The 21,810-nt window shown below is 48.9% G+C and overlaps 1 protein-coding gene and 1 non-coding gene across 5 annotated transcripts; one reads left to right on the top strand and one right to left on the bottom strand.

Annotated features, from left to right (window-relative positions):
- Positions 1-291: 291 nt before the first annotated feature.
- On the top strand, positions 292-379 carry TRNAM-CAU. Its single transcript is given in 2 exon segments — positions 292-329; positions 344-379. It is a non-coding gene; the product is annotated as a tRNA-Met (tRNA).
- Positions 380-1,895: 1,516 nt separating this feature from the next.
- On the bottom strand, positions 1,896-6,023 carry LOC119353754 (2-hydroxy-6-oxo-6-phenylhexa-2,4-dienoate hydrolase-like). 4 transcript variants are annotated; one of them, XM_037620423.1, is made up of 6 exons: positions 5,273-5,985; positions 4,878-5,195; positions 2,788-2,880; positions 2,537-2,604; positions 2,292-2,430; positions 1,896-2,157 (listed from the first exon to the last, which is right to left on the bottom strand). In XM_037620423.1, exons 1-6 carry the CDS (start codon positions 5,645-5,647, stop codon positions 2,152-2,154), a joined length of 999 nt encoding a protein of 332 aa, XP_037476320.1. In that variant the 5' UTR covers positions 5,648-5,985; the 3' UTR covers positions 1,896-2,151. The 4 variants fall into 4 exon arrangements, with proteins under 4 accessions (XP_037476320.1, XP_037476324.1, XP_037476321.1 ...); XM_037620427.1 differs by lacking the exon at positions 1,896-2,157 and having other exon boundaries at positions 2,297-2,449; positions 2,760-2,880; positions 5,273-6,023; XM_037620424.1 differs by lacking the exon at positions 1,896-2,157 and having other exon boundaries at positions 2,297-2,449; positions 5,273-6,009.
- Positions 6,024-21,810: the final 15,787 nt, after the last annotated feature.

Genomic DNA, 21,810 nt, shown 5'->3' with positions numbered 1-21,810 from the left:
TTTTTTATGGAAAAATAGAAGCGTCTAGAGTATAGCAGAAAAATAAGCAAGATTCACATTGGAAAGTTTTTCCTGTCGCATTGCGTCTAGAGTATACCAGGGAAATTAATTAATTTTGCCAGTTCTACGACCATTTGTGTTCTGCAATATATAAACTCGCGGATTCACATTGGAATTGTTGGGTTTGTTTCATCACAACCCAGAAAGAAGGAAAGATTCGGCTAAGTTTGGCTCTCTACAAGACTGCAGGAGTTTAGAATAATTAGCTCTATACCTCATCTTTTGCACCAAGGGGTGGTGGCGCAGTTGGCTAGCGCGTAGGTCTCATAGCTAAACGTGAGTGATCCTGAGGTCGAGAGTTCGAGCCTCTCTCACCCCATCCTTTTTGCGTTTCGTATTTTTTCCTTTTTTTTGAGGCATGTTTCATCTTTTTTCCAGCAGGGCAGAACTAGGCGTGCAAACAAGACAGGGCCCACAATACTGGGCCCTTTTCAGTTTTCTGTCCTCGTTTTTTGCTTTATTTTTGTAATTTTCTTTATACTTTAAACACTCTTCAAAATCACATTTGAAAAATATTGAAAAAGTATTAAAAAATGTTGAATAAGTATTTGAATTATTTTTCAATAAGTATTAAAAATGTTGAAAACGTAGTTGACAAATGATGAAAAAGTATTAAAAATTATTGAATGAGTATTTGAAATTTTTTGAACAAGTATTTGAAAATGTTGAATAAGTATTAAAAATGTTGAACAAGTATTTAAAATATTAAATAAGTATAAAAAACATTGAATGAGTATTTGAAAAATGTTGAACAAGTATTTGAACAATGTTGAATAAGTATTAAAATGTTGAAGAAGCGTTCAGACAATGTTGAACACGTATACAAATATTTTTGATCACTTATTAAAAAATGTTTTTGAAATATACGAAAATTTAGAGGAAAAACGAAAACAAACATAAGAAAGAACAAAAACAAAAAATGGAGAAGAAAAAAGAAACCAAACAAAAAGTGGAGAAGAAAAAAAAGAAAACCAAACAAAAATAGAATAATGAAAAAAGAACATAATAACCAAATAAAAACAAAATGCAAAAATAAATGAAAGAAAAATGGAAAAGAAAAAGAAAAGAGGGAAAAATCCCGAAGAAAACGGCTGGAGTAGCCCCAATTATGACGCGCCCCTACTTTTTTTCATTGAATGAACTTGGGTGGAGTGGTTAGGGCATGTACAATGGTTGATAAGATAGTCTTATCTTAAGTCTTGCATGTGATTTAGAGATGACAAAATTTTTTGTCTACAATGGGTCATATCTTAGCCTTATCTTCAATAACTAGTAATTCCTAAAAATGTGGTGAGACATATTGTGCTAAGAGATCATCTCTTGTCTTCTCTTAAATAAGAAAAGACAAGTCTTTTCTTATGAGTTCTCTCTCCTCCACCTCATCATCTATCCTACGTGGCATTGCTAAGATAGAACCATTGTACATGCCCTTAGTGCGGCGTGCGTTCTTCTTGGAGACCCGGGTTTGATCCCTCTTTCTCGCATTTCTCTGCCTTTTTTACAACTGTGCGCGCGTGAATGGGCCGGCCCAATACGACGCAGGGGTGGGGAAACGCCGCTTCAGCGAGAGCTGCTACTTGTTGTATCGCTTAAGGCGATAAACAGTCACCGCGCGTTTCTCTGCCATTTTTACGACTGTGCGTGCGTGAATGGGCCGTCCCAATACGACGCGAGGGGGGAAAACGCTTCAGCGAGAGCATCTCTTATTAAGGCGATAAATAGTCGCCGCGTGTTTCTCTTGCTCTTTCACTCAGTTCGTTCGCAACGGGATACTCGGATCGCAAGCTAACAGACAGTGGAAGTATCACTAAAAAAAATAAAAATGGCACTGGTCGTAACGGAAGCCACAGGGAAAACGATGCGACATTTCATCATCTCAACGGTAGCACAACGTGCTCTGGCAGGCATGCCAGTTCACATAACCGATGATTACACTGCTCAAGGCAACATACATCAGGTATTTTTCCACCGAGAAGGGTGAAAACGCTGCGATCCCCCCTCTTCCTCCCCTCTTCCAGTGTCAGTTTTGACCGCAATGCCGATGCCCAGCGAAGAAGACACCATCCGCCGCTTCGATGAGAGCCACGCCTACTACACCTGCGAGACGAAGCGAAGGAGGATGAGATGAGACGACACGACACGACATGAAGGACATCGAGAATGCTACGATGTCACAGGAGATGGTTCACATAGACATGGTGGAAAGATGTCCTGAAAGCTGAGGCGCCTACCCTTTCGTCGTTTGAAGCTTCGGGGATCGGCTCTTGGAAAAACTCGATGATGCTCTTGCACACCTCTGCAGGCTTCTCGAGATTGACTGCGTGCCCAGCGTTGTGTATGACTGCCAACCGAGAGTTCCCATCCAGATGCCTGCCAATTTGTTCACATGCTGGCAGAGGTGGTTAGTTTCGAGTTTCAAGGGATGCCGGCACCGCAAACTCGTGTGGTCGAAATGTTTATCAAAAGGTCTTCTGACCTCTTCAATCTGTGAGCCAATTCCATCGGGAACACCTTATCTTGCTCCCCCCAAATTATCAGCGTCTTCTGCATTAAGCCGGAGCGCCAAAGCAGTACAATGTTAAACAGACCACATAAACAAGTCTCATAGGATTGTATATATCAACTCATGACCATCACAAGCATGCGCTAGTAGGCCTTCCGGCCTTCAACTATGAGAGCAGAATTTTGCAAGAAACTACCTGAGAGCAGAATTTTGCAAGAAACTACCTGACGTAGTTTTGGAAGAGTCGAAATTTGCCTCCCACTAATCAAAGCGTGTAGTAGCTCAGTCTTCTCCTGGATATGGTCTGAGCCCATCACCTGATGCAGTAGACAAAGGAAAGGGTCCACAATTTAGATGGGAAAATACAAATTCTTTGTTAAGGTAAATACTCTGAAGAAGCAAACGCCCTTTTCGAGATAATCTTGGAACATTATTTAACACTTCAATTTGTGATCTAATGTAAGAGGAAGAGAGCACCGAAAGCACAGATCATTTCATGATTGAAACTGAATAAGAACAGGAGCAATGCTTGTCACATCACTCGTAGCATATTCCAACCCCCATGATGTTCTAAAGGATTGTGAGCACCAGTTTTTTAATTTCAAAAGCTCACTTAAGCATATGAGATTCTTATCACAAACTGAGATCACATTTTTTTAAACGGTTGGATTGCTAACATTTCTAGGACCAAAACCTGCTTTTGAGTTCTGATCTGAATCTTAGATACTAATGTATTCCAAAAGAATACCAATTTTAATGGTTGTAGTGTTCTATGAGTAAGAGGGAGCATTGTTCCAAAAGGCTCAAAGCTCATCTCCATAATTTGGCTTGTCTTTTCTCTTTCACTTTCCACACCCTTTAGATCCAGCAGTTCAGTACTTTCACAAACTACATACGTGCATGAACCATGAACCATCCTTTTAATGGGTGACTGCTAAAGTTAAAGCACTTTTTTCCAACCAATAATATTTTTGTTGTCTCAAACAATGTAGTCCACCTGGTATTTACCACACACCACCATTGAGAAGACAATCGTTGTTTTTCTTCTTTTCAAACTCATATTAGCCAACATTCTTGAGAAGCAAATGATATTGTCAATATAAACCAGTCAAAGGAACCGCAACGAAAAGGGTATATTATTATCTCAATGTTATCACTTGCCAACGAATATTTTATTTTTAATATATCCAATTCCATCCTTTTGTGTTACTATTTTGAAGGAAATGTCACACCTATCTGAGAAACAACTGATTGAATCTGAACTGCAACTCCAACCGATTTCCAGCATGCAAGTTAGTAAAGTCATTATCCTTGGCATTTAGTGCTGTAACAGTCAATTTATTTGTAGGACGTCAAACACTGAAGGAACATACTATGCGAATTAATTCATTGTGCCAACTATACACTACAAATATGAAGGTAAGTATAGAAATACTACATGGGTGAGCAAAGAAATCATGTATGTTGTCACTAATTTACTATGGGCCCTCCACATGCAACTGTCTGGGTGACCATGCCTCTGAGTCAACAGCATCATATAGCATATGTAAAACATATGCACCAGGACAAACAAAAACAGTGATGTGCTACTAAGCCGCTGACACGTGTGAACATTTTGAGGCTTTGCCGGCTCCAGTAAATCTATGGCGCTCATTACATCAGCCACGTAGTGGATTCAGTGAGTTGCTTTCAACCACAACAAACAGACAACAGTGCAAAAAATATCCCCTCCCCTCCATATGTCACCTCAGTACACCTCTCTCTCGAAGCATCCTGACAAATTTTGTGCAAAAACTGGATGGCAAACAACTGCACAAATGTTACCACTTTACTTAGGTTTTAATTTGTGGCAATGTTTGATTTGCAGATCAAATTGGCTCGAGAACGGAGATGGATGTGCAATCACAAACTCACAATCAGTAATCAACCAATTAAACTAACATGAATAGTATGTGCCTATTAGGATCCTGCATTTCAAGTGTAGACCATTCTGACAGAGGCTTCAAGTGTAGACCACTTCAACAAACTAAGTTGCCTGTTGGATGTTCAGGTTCCACATATTAAGTCAAGTTGCCTGCACCACCACGTGCAAAGTACAATCTTCGATGTGAAAAATGTAACACAATTCAGACCCAACTGCTGCCCAATATCACATAAGGGAACATCATTCTCTAGTCTAGAGGTGCCTTGATGTTCCCTCTCCTGTGATTTTATAATCTTATATCTGACGTTCTATACTAGCGCAGTTCGATAAATAAATATATTATAAATTTCAAACCAATTCAACCAAAAATTGATGGGAGCGGCAATTAACCTTAATGTAGTCCCAAAGGAAGCACGACGGCATGATGATCGGCGGTCGCACGAATGTGAGCCTGACCAGGCGCCGCACCTCCTCCGGCCGCCGTGGCACCAGCAGCGCTGCCGCCTCATCGACCGCGGCCACCGGGAACAGACCCTCCGCGAGGTCCTTCTCCTCCAGGCAAACGCCGGCGCACACCAGAGTCACCCTCTCCACCGCGTCCGGGTACATCGCCGCCATCCTGTACCCCACGAACCCTCCATAACTCACCCCAACCAGCCCAAACTTGGTCACCCCGATCGCCTCCAGCGCCGTCTTGATCGACCACGCCTGACACAAGCAGAGAGGTGTCAAGGATGCAGGGGTTGACGACTGACAGATCGGGCCCGGGCCTCGGCGAGACGGACCTGGAATGTGTCGGAGCGATCGGGGAGGCGGGTGGAGGAGTTGCCGAAGAAGACGAGGTCGGGGACGATGGGGTCGAAGCCGGCGGCGATGAGGGGGCGGAGGTAGGGGTACCACTGCCACGTGGCGGAGGCGCCGAAGCCGTGGAGGAGGACCAGGGGGTTGCGTGGCGGCCTGGCGGGGACCCACATGTGGACGGTGGTGACGGGGTCCGCCGAGTCGGAGATGGAGACCGGGCGCGCCGAGTCGGGGAGCTGGATGGAGACCGGGCGGAGGCCGGCGGCGAGGAAGCGGCGGTTGAAGCAGCGGTCCCGCGCCGCCGCGAAGCTGAAGAAGCGGCTGACCTTGCCGGCGATGGACTGCGGCGGGGGAGGCATTGCTGGCGACCGCCGGAGATCGCCGGCGCGGGGGTCTCCGGCGATCGCCGGCGAGTGTGGAGGATCCGGGCGGAGAGGGGCTGGCGCGGCGGGGAGGGGGAGCGGCGGTGGGGGAGGCCAAGACGAGGGCGAGCGAGGTTAAATTTGGGTTTTTGCTAAGTTTGGGGTTTTGGTTTGCTTGGTTGCGGCGGTGGGACGATTGGAGAACCATCAACTTTGCTTTCTTTTTCATAGCGGGGAGGGATTAAAAGGGTGAAGCGGATGCTAAATTTCGGAGCGTCACGGGCGGGGGAAGAACCGTGAGGCTGAGCTGAACATGTCGGCCCACTCTGGTGCTGGTGCCTGCCCGATGCAGCGAGACTAGTATAGCATTTCGCCCTGCCCGACGCGATGCGTTGCGTATGACTCTTCTGCCGAGCGGTCTCGAATCCTGGGATGCATATGCCTTTCTGCTTTGTGCTTTCTCCCAGCCCCCAACGTGTGGGCTTAATCGAATCCAATGGAGGCGATTGCATTTTTTGTGGCGAAGGTTTCACCCGTGAAATGCCTCTTGATTCTTAAGGCTAGTCATAATGGGAGCAACTTAGATAATAACGTAGCGCACTTTAAGAAAATTTTCCTTATGTGGCATTTAGTTAATAAGGAGAGAGGTGTTTAGAGTAACATAATATGTTACTGTAACATAGCGCTTCCCAAGAAAAGATGAGTCTATAAGCTAATAAATGAAGCCATCGATGACACTATTACTATGTTACTTTGCACTATGGAGGTAGTAACTTAGACTAGTATCATATGCATGACACTAGTACTATAAGTTACTCCCCACTATGACCAGCCTAAAAGCAACTCCAATGTGGCGACCCATTCCGTCTGCTTGCGTCCGTTTAGGTCGGCGCGGTGCGCGTCCGCTTGGTGTCCACTTGGCAATCCATTTTTGACCCAATTTTGAGCTGGATTTGCGTCGGCGCGGACACGAGACGGACACGCGCGCCTACTCCTCTTCCCGGGCCCGTCGGTCGGTGGCGGTCACCACCATTTCCCCCCATTTCGCTCAAAAACACTCCCGCCCGCGTGCGCTGCCGCCCCACACCCGCCATGAACGACGACCTCGACCTCGCCGCCGTCGTCGGCCTCACCTCCCTCGCCTCGTCCGACATGACCGCCCCCTCCGGCAAAGGCAAGCCTCGTGCCCCGCGCAAGGCCGCCGCCGGGCTCAAGCCAAAGAAGGCGCTGACGCCCGAACAACGGGCAAGGGAGTCGGCCAAGAGGAAAAGTCGGAGGCATGCCGCAGACGTGAGGGATGAAGCCGTCGCGGCTGCCGCCGTCGACGCCGCCGTGCAGCAGGGGTCACCAACGCCCGCGTCGCGGCGGCAACGAGGGAGGCGCTCCACATGCTAGGGTTAAATCCTAGCCAGCACGGGCTCGTCAACGCCGCCGTCGCCGCGGCCAGCACCGGCTCATCGGCGTTCCCTCGGATGGTGTTGCCCGACTCGCCCCGCGTCGGCTTGCAACCCGATGCCCGCCTTCCACATGTACCCACATGCCTCCCGCCTCTCCGGGGAGTGCTCGCCCGACGTGAGTGTCGTCGCGCCTTACACGCCCGCGCCCGGTGGCCGGTGGCTCGTCATCCAGAGGTGCGAGGAAACGCGCGAGGCAGATGCCGGCCGGCGTGCTCCCGGACGCCCGCAACTTGTTCGAGGGAATGTTGTCCACCGTTGACGAGGACTACATGCAGAACCTCATCTTCAAGGCGGTGCATCGGCCGCTGGCTACGATCCCAACGAGACACAAAGCCAGGACGGCCACGGGGCGTTCACGCCGGCCGCTGGTTATGATCCCGATCAGGCGGCCTTCATGTGTGATCAGGTCGACATGGACCTGGACGGCTTCCCACTCGACCACGAGTTCCCGAAGGACTAAGTGCAAGAGGAAGAGGATGAGTGTGACATCGAAGTGGAGCCTTTGTTCGAGGACGAGCTTGCCAACCAAGCCGCCCGTCCTAAGCCAAAGCGCAAGAGCAAGCACACGAAGGCATACACGGCTGCCGAGGACAAGCTTCTTTGCGAGTGTTGTTGAGACATTGGACAAGACCCCAAGACAGGCGCCGAACAAAAGCATTCAACCTTTTGGATTCGTGTCCACGAGTTTCATGAGCACAATAAGTTCATGCCTTACCAAATTGTGAGCACGCGCGGGTGGGTGTCCATTTCCAAGCGATGGAGGGTAATCCAACAAGAGTGCAACAAGTTTTGTGCCACTCTTGAGAGCGTCAAGGCCCGCCCCGTGAGCAGCATCAGCATGCAAGACATGATATGCTAGCAAGCTGCCCTCTTTTGTGTCATCAAGTTCATGCTTGCATGTTCATTTGCATACCATTTGCCCATATGCTTGCATGGAAACATTTTGGAGGCATTTCAAGTTTTGGAGGCATTCAAGGCCCAACACAATGGCAAGTGCTTCAACCTCTCCCATCGATTTTGGGTCATCAAGGACGAGGAGAAGTTCAAGGCGCAATATGCCGCCCTCAAGTCGCGTGGGAGGAAGCAAGCCGTGGAGGAGGTTGGGGACGGCGAGCCGGCACGGCCGCGAGGGAAGACCAACTCCAAGAAGGAGGACAAGCGGGATGCGACATCCAACGCCTTGATCGCAAGCGTGGAGGGCATGATGAACAAGAAGGACTCAAGGAAGGAGAAGCACCGGCGTTTCAAAGAAGAGCAAATGAACGCTTTCATGGAGATCCAAAGGAGGAGGCTTGAGATGGACGCGGAGAAGCAAGCCAAGATGCTTGAGCTGGAGGCGGAGAAGTAAGCCAAGATGCTAGAGATCGAGGCCGCCAACGCCAAGACCAAGGCAAAAGAAATAGCTCTCGCGAGCATGATGCCCGGGGTGGAGATCATGAAGGTGGATCTCAACACCGTGTCGCCGAGGAAGAGGCCATGGTTTGAGAAGATGCAGGCTGACATGCTCAAGTTCACCGACGGGTGATCTCATGGCCGCGAGCGCCTTCCTTTTTTGTATGCCGGCTTGTGTGCTGGCATGACCACGGGGCCGCGATGGCGTGGTCGAACTCAAGTCCCACCCCTTTTTTGTGCGCTGGCATGTGTGCCGGCCGCTGGCGAGTGCACCAGCGCGAACTGTGTGGTGATATTTTTTGAAGTCGTCAATGTATGCCGGCGCTGGCATGGTGCCGGCATGAGACATGGCCGTTGACACGATCTATGCGCCGCGGGACTTTTAAAATTTGAGTGCGGAATGAAAATGGGTCGGCGCGTTAGGCAGGCGGCCGACCCAAATGCTAAACAGGGCGGACGTCAGGCGGGCGGCCGACCCAAACGAACAAAAAGTGGACAAAATCGTCGTCCGTTTGGGTCGGCCTGTTGGAGTTGCTCTAAATTCAGAGGTGATATTGAAGGAAATATGCCCTAGAGGCAATAATAAAGTTGTTATATATATATTTCCTTATATCATGATAAATGCTTATTATTCATGCTAGAATTGTATTAACCGGAAACTTAGTACATGTGTGAATACATAGACAAACAGAGTGTCACTAGTATGCCTCTACTTGACTAGATCGTTAATAAAGATGGTTAAGTTTCCTAGCCATGGACAAGAGTTGTCATTTGATGAACGGGATCACATCATTAGAGAATGATGTGATTGACTTGACCCATCCGTTAGCTTAGCACTATGATCGTTTAGTTTATTGCTATTGCTTTCTTCATGACTTATACATGTTCCTATGACTATGAGATTATGCAACTCCCGAATACCGAAGGAACACTTAGTGTGCTATCAAACGTCACAACGTAACTGGGTGACTATAAAGATGCTCTACAGGTGTCTCCGATGGTGTTTGTTGAGTTGGCATAGATCGAGATTAGGATTTGTCACTCCGATTGTCGGAGAGGTATCTCTGGGCCCTCTCGGTAATGCACATCGCTATAAGCCTTGCAAGCAATGTGACTAATTAGTTAGTTGCGGGATGTTGCATTACAGAACGAGTAAAGAGACTTGCCAGTAACGAGATTGGACTAGGTATTGAGATACCGACGATCGAATCTCGGGCAAGTAACATATCGATGGCAAAGGGAACAACATATGTTGTTATGCGGTTTGACCGATAAAGATCTTCGTAGAATATGTAGGAACCAATATGAGCATCCAGGTTCCGCTATTGGTTATTGACCGAAAGTGAGTCTCGGTCATGTCTACATAGTTCTCGAACCCGTAGGGTCCGCACGCTTAACGTTCGATGACGATCGGTATTATGAGTTTATGTGTTTTGATGTATCGAAGGTAGTTCGGAGTCCCGGATGCGATCACGGACATGATGAGGAGTCTCAAAATGCTCAAGACATAAAGATCAATATATTGAAAGGCTATGTTTGGACATCGAAAAGGTTCCATATGAGTTCGGGCATTTACCGGAGTACCGTCGGGTTACCGGAACCCCCCGGGGAGCCAATGGGCCTTATTGGGCCTTAGTGGAAGAGAGGAGGAGGCGGCCAGGTGGAGGGCGCGCCCCCAAGCCCAATCCGAATTGGGTGGGGGGCTGGCCCCCCTTTCCATCCCTCTCTCTCCCACTTCCTTCTTCTCGTACTCCAACTAGGGAAGGGGAGGGACCTACTCCTACTGGGAGTAGGACCCCCCTTGGGCGCGCCATAGAGAGGGCCGACCCTCCCCTCCTCCACTCCTTTATATACGGTGGAGGGGGCATCCTATAGACACACAAGTTGATTGTTTAGCCGTGTGCGGTGCCCCCCTCCACAGAATTCCACCTCGGTCATATTGTTGTAGTGCTTAGGCGAAGCCCTGCGTCGGTAACTTCATCATCACCGTCATCACACCGTCGTGCTGATGAAACTCTCCCTCGGCCTCAATTGGATCAAGAGTACAAGGGACATCACCGAGCTTAACGTGTGCAGATCGCAGAGGTGCCGTGCATTCGGTACTTGATCGGTTGGATCGCGAAGACATTCGACTACATCAACCGCATTTCATAACGCTTCCGCTTTCAGTCTACGGGGGTACGTAGACATACTCTTCCCCTCTCGTTGCTATGCATCTCCTAGATAGATCTTGCATGATCGTAGGATTTTTTTGAAATACTACGTTCCCCAACATTGGCATCCGAGCCAGGTCTATGCGTAGATGTTATATGCACGAGTAGAACACAAAGGAGTTGTGGGCGTGAGTATATACATATTTCTTGCCGTCACTAGTTGATTCTTGATTCAGCGGTATTGTTGGATGAAGCGGCTTAGACCAACATCACACATACGCTTACGCGAGACTGGTTCTACCGACGTGCTTCACACATAGGTGGCTAGTGGGTGTCTGTTTCTCCAACTTTAGTTGAATCGGATTCAATGAACAGGGTTCTTTCTGAAGATCAAAAAGCAATCACTATACCGCGTTGTGGTTTTTGATGTGTAGGTAAGAACGGTTCTTGCTAAACCCATAGCAGCCACGTAAAACTTGCAACACCAAAGTAGAGGACGTCTAACTTGTTTTTGCAGGGCATGTTGTGATGTGATATGGTCAAGACATGATTATATAAATTGTTGTATGAGATGATCATGTTTTGTAACACAGTTATCGGCAACTGGCAGGAGCCATATGGTTGTCGCTTTATTGTATGAAATGCAATCGCCATGTAATTGCTTTACTTTATCACTAAGCGGTAGCGATAGTCGTAGAAGCAATAGTTGGCGAGACGACAACGATGCTACGATGGAGATCAAGGTGTCAAGCCGGTGACGATGGTGATCATGACGGTGCTTTGGAGATGGAGATCAAAGGCACAAGATGATGATGGCCATATCATATCACTTATATTGATTGCATGTGATGTTTATCCTTTACGCATCCTATTTTTCTTAGTACAGCGGTAGCATTATAAGATGATCTCTCACTAAATTTCAAGGTATAAGTGTTCTCCCTGAGTATGCACCGTTGCTACAGTTCTTCGTGCCGAGACACCACATGATGATCGGGTGTGATGAGCTCTACGTTCACATACAATGGGTGCAAGCCAGTTTTGCACAAGCAGAATACTCGGGTTAAACTTGACGAGCCTAGCATATGCAGATATGGCCTCGGAACACTGAGACCGAAAGGTCAAGCATGAATCATATAGTAGATATGATCAACATAGTGATGTTCACCATTGAAAACTACTCCATCTCACGTGATGATCAGACATGGTTTAGTTGATATGGATCACGTGATCACTTAGATGATTAGAGGGATGTCTATCTAAGTGGGATTTCTTAAGTAATATGATTAAATAAACTTTAATTTATCATGAACTTAGTACCTGATATTATTTTGCATGTCTATAGATAAATGGCCAGTGTTGTTGTTCCGTTGAATTTTAATGTGTTTCTAGAGAAAGCTAAGTTGAAATATGATGGTAGCAATTACCCGGACTGGGTCCGTAACTTGAGGATTATCCTCGTTGCTGCATAGAAGAATTACGTCGTGGAAGCACCGCTGGGTGACAAGCCTGATGCAGATGCTGCTGACAACGTTAAGAATGTCTGGCAGAGCAAAGCCGATGACTACTCGATAGTTTAGTGTGCCATGCTTTACGACTTAGAACTGGGACTTCGACGACGTTTTGAACGTCATGGAGCATATGAGATGTTCCAGGAGTTGAAGTTAATATTTCAAGCAAATGCCCGGATTGAGAGATATGAAGTCTCCAATAAGTTCTACAGCTGCAAGATGGAGGAGAATAGTTCTGTCAGTGAACATATACTCAGAATGTCTAGCTACAACCACTTGACTCAACTGGGAGTTAATCTTCCTGATGATAGTGTCATTGACATAGTTCTTCAATCACTGCCACCAAGCTACAAGAGCTTTGTGATGAACTATAATGTGCAAGGGATGGATAAGACAATTCCTGAGCTCTTCGCAATGCTAAAGGCTGCGGAGGTAGAAATCAAGAAGGAGCATCAAGTGTTGATAGCCAACAAGACCACCAGTTTCAAGAAGGGCAAAGGGAAGAAGGGGAACTTCAAGAAGAATAGCAAGCAAGTTGCTGCTCAAGTGAAGAAGCCCAAGTCTGGACCTAAGCCTGAGACTGAGTGCTTCTACTGCAAAGGGACTGGTCACTGGAAATGGAACTGCCCTAAGTATTTGGCAGATAAGAAGGATGGAAAAGTGAAAGGTATATTTGATATACATGTTATTGATGTGTACCTTACTAATGCTCGCCGTAGCGCCTGGGTATTTGATAATGGTTCTGTTGTTAATATTTGCAACTCAAAACAGGGGCTACAGATTAAGCGAAGATTGGCCAAGGATGAGGTGACGATGCGCGTGGGAAATGGTTCCAAAGTCGATGTGATCGCCGTCGGCACACTACCTCTACATCTACCTTCGGGATTAGTTTTGGACCTGGACAATTGCTATTTGATGCCAACGTTGAGCATGAACATTATATCTGGATCTTGTTTGATGCGAGACGGTTATTCATTTAAATTAGAGAATAATGGTTGTTCTATTTATATGAGTAATATCTTTTATGGTCATGCACCCTTGATGAGTGGTCTATTTTTACTAAATCTTGATAGTAGTGATAAACATGTTCATAGTATTGAAGCCAAAAGATATAAGTTTAATAATGATAGTGCAACTTATTTTTGGCACTGTAGTTTAGGTCATATTGGTGTAAAGCACATGAAGAAACTCCATGCCGATGGACTTTTGGAATCACTTGATTATGAATCACTTGATGCTTGCAAACCGTGCCTCATGGGCAAGATGATGGGGTCATGTACCTAGGGTAGGGTCATGGACCTGGTCTAAGTGCCTTGCCCAAGGACACCCTTAGAAGAGGTCGCCTTCCAGTCGACCAACGAGGGACTCACTCGACTGATTTGAAGGACTCGACCATGAAGACTCACTCGACCACCAGGAGGTCAAGAGGCACTCTGCACTGCAACGGCCTGTAATTAAGTAGGCTTTATGATAGTAAAGACACTTTATGTGGGGCGTTACCAGTAACGCCCCAGACTTAACTCACCTTAAACCCTCTCCTACGTGGGCTGGCTGGGGTCCTGGCGCACTCTATATAAGCCACCCCCCTCCACAGGTAGAGGGGTTCGGCATCTTGTAACTCACATACTCATAATCCACTCGACCGCCTCCGAGCTCCGAGACGTAGGGCTATTACTTCTTCCGAGAAGGGCCTGAACTCGTACATCCCTTGTGTTTACAACCTCTCCATAGCTAGGACCTTGCCTCTTCATACCTACCCCCCACTCTACTGTCAGGCTTAGAACCACGACAGTTGGCGCCCACCGTGGGGCAGGTGTTTTAGCGATTTTGTGGAGAAGTTGCGATTCTTCCGAGTACTTTCATCATGATGTCTGCTGGAGTTTTGGTCGAAGGTCGAGAGATCTGTCTCGGCACTCTCACCTTCATCGCCGACGACTCCGCCTGGCTCCAGGAGGCTCCACTCGACGTTGATGCGCTCCCCGTCCGCGGTGCGACGCATTTTCGCGCATGTGTCCGCGGCGTTCTGCTGCGGCAACCGTCGACCCCGTATCGGACGACTCCTCCATCGTCCACCCTCCCGGTCTCTCGCCAGCGCAAGCGCTCGGGCCTATCGAGGCTTCAGCGATGGGTGAGGCACGCGGTGGCTCGCCAATCGGCCACTACCCAAGTTGCGGCAATCGAGCCCGACGAATCTCTCTACGGCTTGTTCGATCTGTCGACTGGCTCCGTAGAGACTGCATCCGAGTGCGATAGCAGTGATCCAGCGGCGGAAATCTTGATGGTCGACGGGCCCCGCAGTCCCCCTGGCTTCGCCCGTGATGGTGGAGCAGGTGACGGAGGCGACCCCGCACGAGGCCACGAAGAGTACCAGCCCGAGCCACTCGACTCTCTGCAAAGAAAGGAACTTCGCCGCAGGAACGTGGATGCTCTGCGTACTCCCATCGCAGGAGAAACCCCCGAGGCTCGTGCCTTGGAGGAGGCACGCCTGGCCAATTTGGCCGAGCGCACTCGACTGGAGAATCTTCAGCGAGCACTCGACGAGCGCGCGCGGCAACGAGTTCCCGACACCAGTCGACGTCAACTCTTCCCGCCGACTCAGGTATATCGAACCCCAATCCAGAATTTAGCAACTGCGACCCGTATAGAAGAGTCCATCCAGCCTTCGCAGTCGGAAGCTGGCAGAGGTTTGCTGCAGATCAGGGATCTGCTCCGGGCAGCAGGAGATCAGAATTCAGCCGTGTCTCAGTCGCGCAACAGAATTCACAGTCGATCCGTCACTGCGAATACGGTTCAGTCGGCTCACAGCCCCAGATCGCCTCCGCGGCGTGAAGGGCGCGAGAATCGGCAAGATCAATATAGCGACCGACTCGACCGAGATGATAGGCGTCGAGTGCCCAATTCCCCTCCGAGGGGTGGGTCTTACGCTCCTCGATAGCAAGATGACAGGCGTCAGTACAGTACAGGGCGAAGGGTTCCAGACGCGCGATCCATTATCGTGCAAGGTATGGTCGACCGGAACAGAGCCCATCGAGGTGGACTCGACAGAGATGCACCCACAAGTAGTCGAGTGCATGTTTCTGGTCCTGAATGTTTCAGCAGAGCCATCAGAGCCGCAGTTATCCCTCCCAATTTCAGGTTGGCAACAGGAGTCAGCAAGTTCACTGGTGAGTCTAAGCCTGAAACTTGGCTTGAAGATTACCGAGTGGCAGTTCAGATTGGTGGTGGGAACGACGAGGTGGCCATGAAGCATTTGCCCCTCATGCTGGAAGGTTCTGCCAGGGCATGGTTGACTCAATTACCTCCTAGCAGCATTTACACTTGGGAAGATCTGTCCCGAGTGTTCATCAGAACGTTTGAAGGAACTTGCAAGCGACCAGCTGGATTGATAGAGTTGCAAGTCTGCGTGCAGAAGGCTAATGAGACTCTCAGAGAGTATATTCAGAGGTGGATCACTTTGCACCACACTGTGGAGAATGTGTCCGATCATCAGGCAGTCTGCGCCTTCAAAGATGGCGTCAAGAACAGAGAACTGAGTTTGAAGTTTGGTCGAACCGGTGACATGACCTTGAGTCGGATGATGGAGATTGCTACCAAGTACGCCAACGGCGAAGAAGAAGACCGACTCCGAAGCGGCAAGCACAAGCCGAGTCAGTCGGAAAAAGGAAACACCAGTCGGAAATAGAAGCGGAAGGCTGAACTGGCAGCTCCTGGAGAGGCTCTGGCCGTGACTCAAGGAAAGTTTAAGGGGAAACCAAAAGGATCCTGGAAACCCAAGAAGGTAAAGGATAAAGAAGGGCACGACGTAATGGATATGCCATGTCACATCCACACGAAGAAAGACGAAGAGGGGAATATCATCTACCCAAAGCACACCACTCGCCAATGTCGACTCCTGATCCAGCAGTTTCAGGGAAAACAGTCTAAGGACAAGGAGAAGGAGTCGGACAAGGCCGAAGACAAGGAGGACAGTGAGGAAGGATATCCGCATATCAACTCCACTCTGATGATCTTTGCAGATGTGGAAAGCAGGAGTCGACTGAAAGTCATTAACCGAGAGGTGAACATGGTTGCCCCAGCAAAAGCAAATTATCTGAAATGGTCTCAAATACCCATCACATTCGACCAATCTGATCACCCGACTCATATTGCCACCCCTGGGAGGCAAGCTTTGGTGGTCGATCCAGTTGTCGAAGGCACTCGACTGACAAAAGTGCTGATGGACGGTGGAAGCGGGCTGAATTTGTTGTATGCAGACACACTGAAAGGGATGGGCATTCCGATGTCCCGACTGAGCACTAGTAACATGAGCTTTCATGGAGTTATACCAGGGAAGAAAGCCGAGTCACTCGGCCAAATAGCTTTGGACGTGGTGTTTGGTGATTCGAAACATTTTCGCAAAGAAAAGTTGATGTTTGAGGTCGTGGATTTTCAGAGTGCATATCATGCCATTTTGGGGAGACCAGCTTACGCGCGGTTCATGGCTCGACCATGTTACGTGTACCTCAAACTGAAGATGCCCGGCCCCAAAGGAGTGATCACTGTCACTGGTGATAGGAAAAAGGCAGAAGAGTGCTTTCAGAAGGGCTCCAAGATTGCCGATTCCCAGGTGACAGCGGTCGAGTTCGAGGAATACAAGCAAAACGCAGATCCGAGTGACTTGCTGTGATCAAAGAAACCCGCCACAGAGTCTGCATTCCAGTCGTCCGGTGAGACGAAGCCTGTTCACATTCACCCGACCGACCCCGATGCAGCTCCGACCCGCATCTCCACAACACTCGACCCAAAATAGGAAGAAGCGCTCATCCAGTTCCTCCGTGAGAACTGGGACATTTTTGCATGGAAGCCCGCTGACATGCCAGGTGTTCCCAGGGGACTGGCTGAGCATCGCCTAAGAGTCGACTCATCTGCAAAACCAGTCAAAGAGCATCTTCGGCGGTCCGCCGTCCAGAAGAGAAAAGCCATTGGTGAGGAAGTGGCTCGACTATTGGCGGCAGAATTTATCCGAGAGATATACCACTCCGAGTGGCTCGCTAATGTCGTCATGGTTCCTAAGAAGGATAAATCACTCCGAATGTGCATTGATTTCAAACACATCAACCGGGCCTGCCCGAAAGATCATTTTCCTCTCCCTCGCATAGATCAAATTGTTGACTCGACCGCGGGATGCGAGAGATTGTCTTTTCTAGATGCCTACTCCGGGTACCACCAGATCCGTCTGTACGGACCCGACGAGGTAAAAACAGCTTTCATCACTCCATTCGGGTGCTTCTGCTATATCACCATGCCATTCGGCCTCAAGAATGCCGGAGCCACATTTATGCGAATGATTCAGAAGTGTCTACTCACTCAAATCAGTCGGAATGTGGAAGCATATATGGATGATATCGTTGTCAAGTCACGAAAAGGTTCCGACCTGCTCGCTGACCTCGCCGAAACATTTGCCAACCTCAGAAGATATGATATCAAGCTCAATCCATCAAAGTGCACATTTGGAGTTCCTGGTGGCAAGTTACTCGGTTTTCTCGTTTCCGAACGGGGAATCGACGCTAACCCAGAGAAGATTGGCACTATTCTCCGAATGAAACGCCCTGTGCGAGTGCACGATGTCCAGAAGCTTACTGGATGCTTGGCCGCATTAAGTCGATTCATCTCACGACTCGGTGAAAAGGCATTGCCTCTTTACCGACCGATGAAGAAAACAGACAAGTTCGAGTGGACTCCAGAAGCCGATGCAGCGTTTGCCGAGCTAAAAGCTCTGCTCTCCACCCAGCCGGTGCTTGCTGCTCCAATCAGCAAAGAGCCTCTGTTGCTCTATATCGCAGCCACAGGACAAGTCGTCAGTACTGTGCTTACGGTCGAGCGGGAAGAAGAAGGAAAAGCTCTCAAAGTTCAGCGCCCAGTGTATTATTTGTCTGAAGTCTTGACTCCATCCAAGCAGAGATATCCTCATTATCAGAAGCTTGTGTATGGAATATACATGACCACAAAGAAGGTTGCTCATTATTTTTCTGATCATTCCATCACAGTCGTCAGCGACGCTCCACTATCAGAGATCTTGCACAACAGAGATGCAACTGGTCGAGTGGCCAAATGGGCGATTGAACTTCTTCCCCTTGATATCAAGTTTGAGGCAAAGAAAGCCATTAAGTCCCAGGCAATAGCAGATTTCCTCGCCGAGTGGATTGAGCAACAACAGCCGACTGAAGTTCATTCGGAGCATTGGACCATGTTCTTTGATGGCTCTAAGATGTTGAATGGTTCCGGTGCTGGGGTTGTCCTGGTTTCCCCCAGAGGAGATAAGCTCAGATATGTGCTCCAGATTCACTTTGATTCCTCCAACAATGAGGCAGAATATGAGGCCCTCTTATATGGGTTGCGCATGGCCATTTCACTCGGCGTCCGTCGCCTGATGGTCTATGGCGACTCGGATTTAGTGGTCAACCAGGTGATGAAAGAGTGGGACGTGAGAAGTCCAGCCATGACTGGATACTGCAGTGCAGTGAGGAAGCTGGAAAAGAAGTTCGAGGGGTTGGAGCTCCATCATATACCCCGACTGAAAAATCAAGCAGCTGATGATCTAGCAAAGATAGGTTCCAAGAGAGAAGCCATTCCGAGTGGTGTGTTCTTGGAGCATATACACACTCCGTCAGTCAAAGAAGATCCTTTCACCGAAGAAACTCCACAGCCCAAGAGTGCCACAGATCCGACTGAGGTCGAAGTCCCGGCGGTGGTCGACTTGATCATGGAGGTCTTGGTGGTCATTCCCGACTGGACAGTTCCATATGTCGCGTATATCCTGAGAAAAGAGCTTCCGGAGGATGAGGAAGAGGCTCGACAGATCGTCCGTCGATCTAAGGCCTTTACCGTAATCAAAGGACAATTATACAGAGAAAGCGCGACTGGAGTTGGTCAGAAGTGCATAACACCAGAAGAAGGTCGACTCATCCTCAATGATATCCACTCGGGGACCTGTGGTCATCATGCGTCCTCTCGGACCATTGTGGCCAAAGCATACCGAGCCGGATTTTACTGGCCAAAGGCGAATGAGATGGCAAAAGAGATAGTGGATAAGTGCGAGGGATGTCAGTTCTACTCGAATATGTCGCACAAGCCTGCGTCAGCTCTGAAGACCATCCCACTCGTCTGGCCTTTCGCAGTATGGGGACTGGACATGGTCGGTCCTTTGAGAACAGGACGAAGTGGCTTCACGCATGTACTGGTGGCAGTCGACAAGTTCACCAAGTGGATCGAGGCTAAACCAATCAAGAACCTTGACACCGGTACTGCTGTTAGCTTCATCAGGGAACTAATATTCAGATATGGAGTCCCGCACAGCATCATTACGGATAATGGGTCGAACTTTGACTTGGAGGAATTCAGAGATTTCTGCAACTCCCAAGGCACACGGGTCGACTACGCTTCAGTCGCCCATCCACAGTCGAATGGACAAGCAGAGCGAGCTAATGGACTGATTCTTAAAGGATTGAAGCCCCGACTGATGCGTGATCTCAAACACGCGGCTGGAGCTTGGGTCGACGAACTTCCCTCAGTGCTTTGGGGGCTGCGGACCACACCTAATCGGTCGACCGGAAGAACTCCATTCTTCTTGGTCTACGGAGCTGAAGCAGTCTTGCCGAGTGATCTTCTCCACAATGCTCCTCGAGTTGAAATCTACAACGAAGCAGAGGCGGAACAAGCGCGGCAGGACGCAGTCGACCTTTTAGAGGAAGAAAGGGAGATGGCTCTGATCCGGTCGACCATCTACCAACAAGATTTGCGTCGTTTCCACGCCAGAAATGTGAGAGGTCGAGCCTTCCAGGAAGGAGATTTAGTTCTCCGAGTGGATCAGCACAAACCACACAAGCTTGCTCCTTCTTGGGAAGGTCCCTTCATCGTCACCAAGGTTCTTCACAACGAGGCGTACCGTCTTTACAACGTCGGGCATAATATCGACGAGCCCCGGGCTTGGAACGCGGAACTACTCCGCCCATTTTATACTTAAGTTTTATCACTCGGATGAGTTGCAATAAAGTACTTCTGTAGTTCATGGACCTCAAAATAATAGTGTCATAGTTCCTCCATAATTTCTGTCACTTTTTATTTTTATCCAATAAAATTCCCCCTCAGTGGGTGACTTAGCCGCGAATCCGTTTCGCCTAAGTTTGTAAAAATCCTACCGAGTGGTGAGCCAGACTCCCACTCAGAGGCTTAGCCGCGAATCCGTTTCGTCTAAGTTTGTAAAAATCCTACCAAGTGGTGAGCCAGACTCCCACTCGGAGGCTTAGCTGCGAATCCGTTTCGCCTAAGTTATCAAAATCCTACCGAGTGGTAAGCCAGACTTCCACTCGGAGGCTTAGCTGCAGTCCAAGGACTCGCCTAAGTTTGTCAAAATCCTTCCGAGTGAAGAGCAACCCTCTCACTCGGGGGCTTAGCTGCAGTCCAAGCACTCGCCTAAGTTTTAAAAATCCTACCGAGTGAAGAGCAAGCCTCTCACTCGGGGGCTTAGCTGCAGTCCAAGCACTCGCCTAAGTTTTAAAAATCCTACCGAGTGAAGAGCAAACCTCTCACTCGGGGGCTTAGCTGCAGTCCAAGCACTCGCCTAAGTTTTAAAAATCCTACCGAGTGAAGAGCAAACCTCTCACTCGGGGGCTTAGCTGCAGCCCTGTGCTCGCCTAAGTTGTCAAAATCCTACCGAGTGGCAAGCCAGACTTTCGCTCGGGGGCTTAGTTGCAGCCCTGTGCTCGCCTAAGTAGTTAAAAATCCTACCGAGTGGAGAGCAACCCTCTCACTCGGAGGCTTAGCTGCAGCCCTGTGCTCGCCTAAGTAGTTAAAAAAATCCTACCGAGTGGAGAGCAACCCTCTCACTCGGAGGCTTAGCTGCAGTCCAAGCACTCGCCTAAGTTACAAAAATCCTACCGAGTGGAGAGCAACCCTCTCACTCGGAGGTTTAGCTGCAGTCCAAGCACTCGCCTAAGTTACAAAAATCCTACCGAGTGAAGAGCAAACCTCTCACTCGGAGGCTTAGCTGCAGCCCAGTGCTAGCCTAAGTTATCAAATCCTACCGAGTGAAGAGTAAACCTCTCACTCGGAGGCTTAGCTGCAGCCCAGTGCTCGCCTAAGTTACAGAAATCCTACCGAGTGGTAAGCCGGGCTTCCACTCGGAGGCTTAGCCGCAGTCCAGTACTCGCCTAAGTGGACTAAAGAATAAGTCGATTGCAGTAAGGGCGCCTTGCTTTGAACCTGCAAAAGACATTTCGAGCCAAAGGCAATCGTATTCAAGCACCAAATTCAAGTTTGAATCGATATCTAAAGGAACCGAAAGTGCTCAGGCGTTAAGCCTGTTAAGGTTTATCAGTTACAATTCCACTCGGCATACCGAGGCAAATTTAAAGCGTCGAGCCAGAAGAAGTTTTTTACCCCTCCTGTGGAGGGCTGGAAGGTGCAACGAATTCATCAAGGTCAATTTCGTCGGCGATCCGAGTGGCAGCTGCAAGGAAAGTTTCCATAAAGGACATGAAGTCGTGCTTCTTGGTGTTGGCCACCCGAAGGGCCGCCAGCTTCTCTTCTCGCGCATCTTTACAGTGGACTCGGGCCAGACACAGAGCAACATCTGCACCACACCGAGCCGAGGACTTCTTCCATTCCTGCAC

This window comes from Triticum dicoccoides, chromosome 2A (genome assembly GCF_002162155.2).
Source record: "Triticum dicoccoides isolate Atlit2015 ecotype Zavitan chromosome 2A, WEW_v2.0, whole genome shotgun sequence".
In the NCBI taxonomy this organism is placed as follows: Eukaryota; Viridiplantae; Streptophyta; class Magnoliopsida; order Poales; family Poaceae; genus Triticum; species Triticum dicoccoides.
The sequence above is the reverse complement of the archived record's forward strand: the minus strand, read 5'-3'. Positions and strand labels throughout refer to the sequence as shown.